Genomic DNA, 9,948 nt, shown 5'->3' with positions numbered 1-9,948 from the left:
TGTTTTTTGCTGTTATATATCTATCATAATAACTGTGGTCACTTGTTTTTTGCTGTTATATATCTATCATAATAACTGAAACTATATATGTAAATGAGTAAATGTTACTTGTTTTTTTTGCTATTATAAATCTGTTATAATAACCGAGTATATGTAAATATACCAGTGGGCCATTAGTAGTGGCACCCAACTTTAATAATGATAATAATCTTTTAATTTAAAAAAAAAATGAAACATAATTAACTAAATAATTAAACATAAATTCCACAGTGCAACATTTTTTGCTATTTAAAGGAACCATGATCCTCACATTTATTCATTCAATTTGAGATAAAAATGTCTGCAGAAATTAAGAAAGAAAAAATTGATTCCAAAGAAGAAGAAGCAGCCGTAAACGAAATATGGAAATATGTTTTGGGTTTCACTCCAATGGCCGTAGTTAAGTGTGCCATTGAGCTCAGGATACCCGATATTCTCCAAAAACATGACACCCCGATGACAGTTGCCGAGCTTGCATCCGAGCTCGGGTGTTCATCATCATTGTTATATAGAATCATGAGGTTCTTGATCCAGTCTAAAATATTTCAAGAAAAACCCATATCAGACACATCCCTTGGATATGCTCTTACACCTTTGTCCCGCCTTCTAACTAGGCATGGAAAGCAAAGCATGGCCGATTTTGTACTTTTAGAGAGCAGTCCAGTCATGTTAGCACCATGGCACAAGCTAAGTGCTATGGTTTTGGGCAGCCAAAACACGCCTTTTGAGGCAGCACATGGTGATGATCTATGGAAATTCACAGCTGCAAATCCTAGTCATAGTAAGCTCATTAACGATGCCATGGCTTGTGATGCTCGGAATGCAGTGAGGGCGGTGATCGAGGGTTGTCCGGAGTTGTTTGAGGGGCTGAAGACGGTGGTGGATGTTGGTGGTGGTGATGGAACGGCTCTAGGACTGATTGTTGAGGCTTGTCCATGGATCCAAGGGATTAATTTGGATCTGCCTCATGTTGTGTCGGTGGCTCCTGCATGGAAAGGTGTAGAACATGTTGGAGGCAGCATGTTTGATCATATTCCAAAAGCTGACGCTGCTTATTTGATGGTTAGTGAATTTATGTGAGCTATTATTTTGAATTGTTTTCCCTTTCTATATATAGGATTGCATGGATAAGTGATCTTTAAAATATATTTGAATAAATGAAAACACATTTTATAAATGGAAAAAGATAAATGAGCATAAATTTATAAATAAATTCTTAATGGAGAAAGTCTTGTTTCTTAAATTTTTAGATTGAGTTGTGTCTTTCTTCAATAAATAGAAAATAAACACTGTATAAGAAAAAAAAAAATTTACCCTGCCGGAAATTGAGCAGTGGCCCGGGACCCCAAATGCCCCACTAAGATCCGCCAAATTAATGTCTTAAATCCAACAAATAATAAAGACAAAAAAATACCCTAGTAAAATTTGCTTATCTACTAATTACTAATGAATATAATACGATATATACAGGTTATTTTGATCTTTGCATTTGTTAGAGTTTCTAACTTGTTCCAGAAATGATCATATTTGAATATTTTAGAAAGTATTGCACGATTGGGATGACGACATTTTGATCTTTACATTTGTTAGAGTTTCTAACTTGTTCCAGAAATGATCATATTTGAATATTTTAGAAAGTATTGCACGATTGGGGAGACGACGAGTGCATCGACATACTAAGAAAATGTCGAGAGGCTATTCCTCAAGATACAGGGAAGGTTATCATTGTAGAGTCAATTGTTGGACTTGAAGAAAACCATGAGTTTGAAGACGTGGTATTGATGCTTGACATGGTGATGATGGCTCATACAAGCACCGGTAAAGAACGAACTTTAAATGAGTGGTCATATGTGTTTGATGAGGCTGGATTCACTCGTTACACTATAAAACAAATTAGAAGCTATCACTCTGTTATCGAAGTTTATCCCTGAATCTCGTTCTTTTAATCTTAGCAATTATGATTTACTTGAGAAGCGTATCTTTGTTTTGTATGTTTGTAATGATGTGTAATCACAATAATTATTGTATTTTTGTAATGTTCTCTTGTTTTGCAATAAAAATATAATTATTCTATTACAGGTAGACTGGAATATTCAAAAATTAATTCTGAATAATGTTTAACAACGTTAAAACTTCAAAAAGTCATTTAAATCGTTTTCAATTTAAATATATGTCTAAAAACTTCAACAAAATTTAATTTAAGTTAATAATTGAATAAAAATCTCACCATTCAAGATTTTTTGCTATTAAAAATTAAACTGAAGTGTACCCATCTTTCACCAGTCACATTTTCAATGTCATATCAACTTTCCACTCATTTATCAAAACACATAAAATAGTCATCATTCACTTCCTTTCATTTTTATTTTATTTTTAAATAAAAAAAATTAATTTTAAGTTTTATAATTTAAAAAATAAATATAATTCTTTAAAAATGATGAGTAAACATAAAAATTAACAAAAATAGAAATATGTCAGTCAATGTCATATCAACTATCCGGACCGCTCGTCGGGCTGTCGGCCTGACTAGTACGCCCTTACCGGGTCGATCCGGGCCCCTGGGTATGTTGGCATATTGCACAAAGCAGGACCGGCTCAACCCAACCCCCAATCAAACAATCATGTGGACATAAATATCATACGCTAGGTAGCATGTACAGATAGTCATACAGATGTAACAGATCACTAACATAGCATCATCCTATAACCAAGATACCGATCTAACAGATCGCTAACATAGCATCATCCTATAGCCAGGATACCGATCTAACAGATCACTAACCTAGCATCATCCTATAACCAGGATACCGATCTAACAGATCACTAACATAGCATAATCCTATAACTAGGATATAAACCATAATGGGTCGGCCTTGGTGCCTTAGACCCTGTTGATATAGTAAGAAGAACTCACCTCACAATGTCGATTGGAACTAAAGTATCAAACTCCCGAAACACAGCTCCAAACACTAGGGGTGTGCAAAAAAACCGAAAAACCGAGCCGATCCGGTCAATCCGAAACCGAAATAAACCGAAACAGAAATAAACCAAAACCGAAAAAACCGGGTACCTACGGGTCGATTTCGGTTTGGATATATAGATAACCGCGGATACCCGAACCGAACCGATATATATATATATATATATATATATATATATATATATATATATATATATATATATATATATATATATATATATAAGATCCTTTAAAAACAGTATTTTACGTGAGAATGAAGGATTGTAGACCCTTCAATCACTAAACAGTATGCACAATCTAATTTGATTCAATCCTGAATATCAAAAAAGTGACTGTAGTTTAAATATAATATACTTTTCATGCACAATCTAATGAGAATTGGTTATATTAATATATTTGATTGTGTTACTGACTTGGAAATATTTCATGGCCACATGCAAAAAAAACAAGAATTAATAAATATTGAATATCATTATATCAAAGAATTTATTGTAGTTTGCACAATTGTGTTTGCGTAAAAAATTCAGACCTGACGATCGGTTTTATAATATTAAATTATTTATCATTTATATTTCAAGAATTGGTTTTATTTTCAGAAATTTTTTTTATTGAAATGGAGTTTGTAGTTTTGATTGATTCTTATTTTTATATTTAACGGATACCCGTGAACCGAACCGTGGTTACCCGCATTTATACGGTTCGGTTCGGTTCGGTTTTTTTAGCAATTCGGTTCGGTTACGGTTAGTGCTAGCAAGGTATCCGCCCCGTTGTCACGGTTCATAATTTTATTACTATCCGATTTGAACCCCTACCAAACACCAACACCTACATCCACCAATGATCCACTTCCATAAATTCCCCAATTCCTAAAATACCCCCAGAAGTCAAACTGGTCAGCCCTTGGTCAAAGTCAAAGTCAACGGTCAAGGTCAACAGTCCATGTTGACCCAACTCGTCGAGTGTAGCTTACTGAGTCGTCGAGTTCTTTCAGAACTCAAGAAATCGTGAAAACCCGAGTCGACTCGCCGAGTTTCCGGACAACTCGTCGAGTCTATGCAGTGTCCAGAATGTCAGAAAAACCCTAACCAACTCGTTGAGTTACCTCTCTAACTCGCCAAGTTCATGTAGCATCCAGAAAACGGGAAACCCTCATCTAACTCATCGAGTTGACTATGCAACTCTTCGAGCTCCTTCAGTCAATTTCACACGCTTTTCAGCGAAACCAAAGCTCCACGCTGTAGATCTAGGCTCCTAGGGTGTGTTTATCACGTAAAGTTGCTAACTTTACGTGCATGAAAGACTTCAAGAAGCTAAAAGACTCAAAACTATCCTTATAAGAAGGTTTTGGACATGGAAAGGGCTAGGGCTAGATAAAGTCGAGAACTTTATGTTCATGAGGGCCTAGGGGAGTCCAAATCTGAAACCACGTTCTCATGAAAAGCTCAAGCCCGAGCATGACCCCCTTTTTGCACCAAAATGCCCATATACTAACATAAAAAGAGATCTAGGAAATGGAAAGCAAAGGTAAGGATTTTTTACCTTCTACTGGATGCCAACACGAGGTAGATACTGGATTTACAAGCTTCTTCTTGTTCCAAGCCTCTTCAAGAAATGCATCAAACACACACTTTAGCCTCACACACTCAAGAATAGGGTTAGATCTATTAGGGTTTGCTTATGAACGTCAAAAGTGGTGTCACACCCCCAAACCGGAAAGGCGGAAACGTTCAGGGGTGGAGGACGTCATGCTCAGTATCATAACCATAGTGAAGAAAGTAAACACAACCATCATAAATATAATTTAAAAGGTTACATCGTTGCAAAAAAATACATGTTTCCAAATAAATTACATATGATGTCAAAATAGTTTAAAAGAAATCTGCGCCTTAGCGTCTTGCCTTCAAAAATCTTATGGTTACCTGTATTACTGATTACCTTAGAATACAAGTTGTTTTTGAAAGAGTATCAGCATAAAGCTGGTGAGTTCATAAGCAATTTATGAATGAAAAATGGATATTGTTCCTTAAAGTTTGTTACAAGTTTGTTTCCAGAAAATCCAATATTTTCTAAAAGGTTTGTTGTAGTCTTAACTGAACCGAGACTTAGTATAGGTAAGTAAATCGTCATACTTATGTATGGTTTTATATTTAAATAAAACTCCTTTTTGTGAAATCCTTAAATTCCCGTGAACTGTGTGTTTTGTTAATTCCCCATGTGAGTTGTTATAACCATGCTAAAACTCAAAGACCTCGTACTCGACGTTCTTCAGGCGTCGGAATGTTATGACACTTGTCACCCCAGACCTGCCGGTCTAGCTGTTGCAAGCAGCTTAGGTGCGGGTTTGTCAGACCCAATATAGATCTATACACAACTATCACGCTCTCCCTACAAGAGATTCTGGCTATAACTACATGACTTTTCTGTTGTACTTAAGAGTACCCTGAAGGCGAATGTCTCACAAATTTATTCATTAACATGTTCACGTAGTTTGTAATGAAATACCCGTTTTGTAAATCGATTGTGTTACTGTTTCTTTGTGAAATGAAGTGTCCAAACTATACCTATTATAGTTTATCAAGAGTGTTTTATGTTTTAAATGAAACCTTGTTGTGCATGGCTTTGTATTTCAATAAAACGACATTGAAAATACTAAGTATAAAATCTTACACACCTTGCTCAGCATGTTACAAGGTGTGAATAACTCTTAAACTTGTTTTGACAATTTTACCCTTAACTGTCACTGTTTTAGAATATTTATAGAAAAATCATCGTAAGTCAAAAACTGAATCCGTAAACTCGGAGAGTTTGAAAAACAAGTCTACTGTATTCATAAATTTTCCTATAATTTTTGGTGGTCTCAAACCAGTGTGAAAATGTTCATCTTCACCACCTGGTCCGATTTTATTGCTGCAGTGATAGGCAGTTTTGTAAAAATCACCATAAATTGTAGACAAATCGTATGAAGATGTGCAAGTAGTCATTTTAAAGGTATAAAACTGAGCTATTTTCATATTAAACAGTTTTGAAAAATATTAATTTAAGTTGGGTAAAACAGTTCGTGAACATGTCACAACTTTTCTGTTGTAAGCTGTCAAGTTAAGTTTCAAATATGTTTTGGTGTTTTCACTTGTATTCCCCCCCCCCCCCCCGAAAACTAAAGAAAACTGGAAAATGTAGGGGTATGAACTCACCTTGAGTGATTTCTTGAAGAGTGGAGGGTTAAAGATGAGGAGTATCAAGTCAAGAACACTTGATGAACACGTGAAAGCTTGGATGATCCTAAGAACGATTCTTTGGTGTTAAATGTGTGTAGATGATTCAAGGATGTTATGAAAACATGGAATAACACTTGAGTTTAGATGGAATGCTTACCAAAAAGTGAAGTAATAGCTCAAGAACACTTCCAAAAAGTGGCTGGAAGTAGAGAGAAAAGAAGTTTTCTTGAAGGGTAAGAGGAGTGTGTAAGTGAAGGAAATGATCAAGGAATTCAAGAAGTTACTCCAGGGGTTTCTTTATATAGATGTTGTTGGAGCAAGTTGCAAAGTTGAAAGGATGTTTGTCTTGGTTTGTGTGATGTGGATAGGGTTGTACAAATGAGAAGATGGCACATGGAGACAAGTGGGCACACTTGACCCACTTGTGGTGTAGAATATTCTTCTTAATGTAAAATAATGATTTATAATTAATAAATCCTTGAGAAATAAATAAAATATGAGTTTAGGGAGTTTAAAATGATAAAAATATGAATTTGGTGAAAAATCCCCGTCAAAAACGGGCTTAGGAAGCGAAAGTAGTCGAAAAACCGGGCTTAAGGAGCGAACCTGCGAGGTTCGGCTCTTAGAAGGTGAGAACCGAGAGTGGGAGAAGGAGGAACCGAAGATGGGTGAAGGGACCAAAGGTGGAGGCTCGGGTCCGAAGGTGGCAGGGAACCGAAATGGACCGAGGGCTCGATCTATTTCGGGTGTATGGAGGTTTCGGTCCGAGATTGCTATGTTCGGTTCTGACAAGAGGCTTCGGTCCTGCTGACTTCGGTCCATAAGAGGTTCGGCTCCGAGACTGAGTTCGGTCCTGAAGGGACCTTCGGCTCCAAGCAGATCGGTTCTAAGAGGGTTCGGTTCCTAAGAGGGTTCGGTTCCTAAGAGGGGTTTCGGTCCTAATTCGCTGTTTTTCGATATAACTTCCCGATTCAAGCGGTTTTTGGCAAAGTTAAGGGTCGGGATGACCCGGATGACTATAAAAAATTGGGAGAGATTTTAAGAGAGATTTGGGAGGGATTTGATTTTAGTCATTATTAGTGTATAATCTCGTAATGCAAGGTTCGTGAACCCCGTTATGCTTCGTTTATGATTGTTTTAAGTCCCCAAAAGGGTCCATAGTCGTGTTTCGATGCGTTTAACTCCCTTTTTAGGGTTTTTACATTGCTAAACACATAGAATCTTCGAGACACTTGAATTCTTGACATACAAATGCACATTTTTATACATAGAATAACTTTTAACATACAAGTACTAATTAAGTTTGACCGGTTTGACTTGTTGACTTTGACTTTGACTTGTTGACTTTGACTTTGACTTGTTGACTTTAACTTTGACTGGAATTTGACGGTTGTCACATTATCCCCCCATTAGAAGGAATTTTGTCCCGAAATTTGCATTTTGAGTGGGACTTCAGGGGTTGGGGAATAGATGTGGGTACTTTTGCTTCATTTGGTCCTCACGTTCCCAAGTAAATTCGGGTCCTCGCTTGGCATTCCAGCGGACCTTTACGATGGGAATGCGTTTTTGTTTCGTCGACTTGACCTCTCGATCCATGATTTCAACAGGTTCCTCTACGAAGTGGAGGTTCTCATTGATCTCAATTTCTTCCAAAGGAATTGTAACATCTGGATTTCCAGGTATCATAAATTGAGTATTTATTTTTGAGTCAAGGAGAGGGACTCGACGAGTTGATGCCTAAACTCGTCGAGTAGGATCGCGACTGCTGACTAGGATTAATAAATGGACTCGACGAGTCGGAGATTCGACTCGACGAGTCCGCGCTATGGACAGAAACCCTAAATCTTCGAGCATGTGCCCTATTTAAGGGTCCTTATGGCCCTCATTGCGGCCACACACCCACTCCAGAAACCCTAATGAACCAGAGAACGTAGAGAGTGAGGGAAGGAGCTAACTGCATCATCTTTAGTGCATTGTTGCAAGAAGAAGAGAGGGGATTTAAGCTAGGCTGATTGAGGAGCTCAGACCTACCATTACTTCATCAAAGATTGTTGTTGAGGTATGAATCCATGCCTATTTTCATGTATATTGTAGATCTCTTGAATCTAGGGTTTCTTTACCCTTTCTTTAGTTGGAATATGGAGCATGTGAAGTCCCATTGAGGAATAGACTTTAGATCTGGACCTTGAGAGGTCCAGAGTGTCCCAACAACCAAGCTTTATGCTATTACATGAGAATATTGAGCCTAGGACTCCATTTTTAGAGCTATTTCATCAAATAGAGCCATATGTGCGATGCATGAACATAAAGTTCAGACCTTTACGTGACTGTTGGGTGTTAGAAGGTCAGATCTATAAATTAGAGAAACAGATCTGACCTCAGAAGGTCGTTTGAGCATTCCCATGGAAGAAACTCGCCGAGTCCATGAGAGGACTCGACGAGTCGGATTATGTTGCACCACGATTCGTGATTAGTGGTAACCCGTCGAGAGAAAGGATAACTCGACAAGTCGAGTGAAGCCTTAGGGGATTCAGAGGACACGCATGGACTCGCCGAGTCACCCGAGTGCACTCGACGAGTCTAGTCAAAGTTGAACCGTTGACTGGGGTTGACTTTTAGGGTTTGGTCAACAGTTGGACATCGGACTAGTGGAGGGGTAAAATGGTCTTTTTCCCTTCTGAGAGAATATAGGGAGGGACTAGTCTAGTCTTTGAGAGCCGTATTAATTAGAGATAATTACTTTATGTGATTAGGCGGAGCCTAGATCAGTGATTCGAGTTCGAGACTTTCTGAGATTACCCGAGGTGAGTCTTCTCACTATACATTACCTAGAGTGGTAACTATGTGCAGATCGGAGGGTCTTATGTGTTATGTGTATGTTTGAGTTTATGTGCGTTGTGATATATGTATGCTATGTGTTATATAGACTGGACCAGAGGGTCCTACGAGTTAGACCGGACCAGAGGGTCCAACGAGCTACGGGACTGGAGGGTCCCGCTGAGACACATTGACCGGAGGGTCATACTGAGTTATAGCATCGAGTGGCTTATGTGTTGTATGTGGTATTTTGGGGAACTCACTAAGCATTTATGCTTATCGTGTTATCTGATATGTGTTTCAGGTACCAGCGAGGATCGCGGGAAGGCGCCGACATGATTGTACACACTGGCAGAGGATTATGTGTTGAGATTCTGGGATATGTTTTATTGTGATGACATTTGATACATGAGATTTTGAGAATATTATATGAGTTTTATTATGTTTGAAAATGAAAAATTGTTTTAAAATTTACGTCGTTACAAGTTGGTATCAGAGCCTTGGTTTGAGGGATTCGGATGCACCTTCGGGCGTATCTGAACTCAAACTGAGGATTGAGAAAAAATTTCATAAAAGAAACAATTTTTCTAAAAGAGTAAAGGATTTTTGAGAAAAGTAGAACGGATCAGTGTGTACGATCAGCCAGCGCCCGAATGGTGATTTCCCAAAATACCCTTACATTATGTGTTATGAGATATTATGTGATATGCTATGCATGCTAGAGTAGGCTAGGTATTCATATCTAGGACTAGAGTGGCCTGATTTGTGATGCCTTAGCCTAGGAGATTACTGCTACTATGAGTTACTTCGAGAGTGAGTAGGTAGCAGCGATGAGCTTATGAGTGGTCTACTGGAAGGTAGCATGTGTTCAGCGAGATATAGGGTACTTGTGATCTG

The 9,948-nt window shown here is 38.0% G+C and overlaps 1 protein-coding gene across 1 annotated transcript; it reads left to right on the top strand.

The window, feature by feature from the left end:
* The first annotated feature begins 330 nt into the window (after window positions 1-330).
* On the top strand, window positions 331-2,115 carry LOC145133604 (acetylserotonin O-methyltransferase-like). The gene is made up of 2 exons (XM_079068532.1): window positions 331-1,101; window positions 1,674-2,115. Exons 1-2 carry the CDS (start codon window positions 337-339, stop codon window positions 1,968-1,970), a joined length of 1,062 nt encoding a protein of 353 aa, XP_078924658.1. The 5' UTR covers window positions 331-336; the 3' UTR covers window positions 1,971-2,115.
* The last annotated feature ends 7,833 nt before the right edge of the window (window positions 2,116-9,948 follow it).

This window comes from Lactuca virosa, chromosome 8 (assembly GCF_052849685.1).
Source record: "Lactuca virosa cultivar CGN04683 chromosome 8, Lactuca_virosa_CGN04683_v6, whole genome shotgun sequence".
Lineage (NCBI taxonomy): Eukaryota > Viridiplantae > Streptophyta > Magnoliopsida > Asterales > Asteraceae > Lactuca > Lactuca virosa.
The sequence above is the reverse complement of the archived record's forward strand: the minus strand, read 5'-3'. Positions and strand labels throughout refer to the sequence as shown.

Bases quoted from the DNA above. Each gene is read 5' to 3' on its own strand.
- LOC145133604 (XM_079068532.1), top strand. From the start codon at position 337: ATGTCTGCAGAAATTAAGAAAGAAAAAATTGATTCCAAAGAAGAAGAA. The intron at 1,102-1,673 runs GTTAGTGAATTT...TGAATATTTTAG, and splicing joins CTGACGCTGCTTATTTGATG to AAAGTATTGCACGATTGGGG.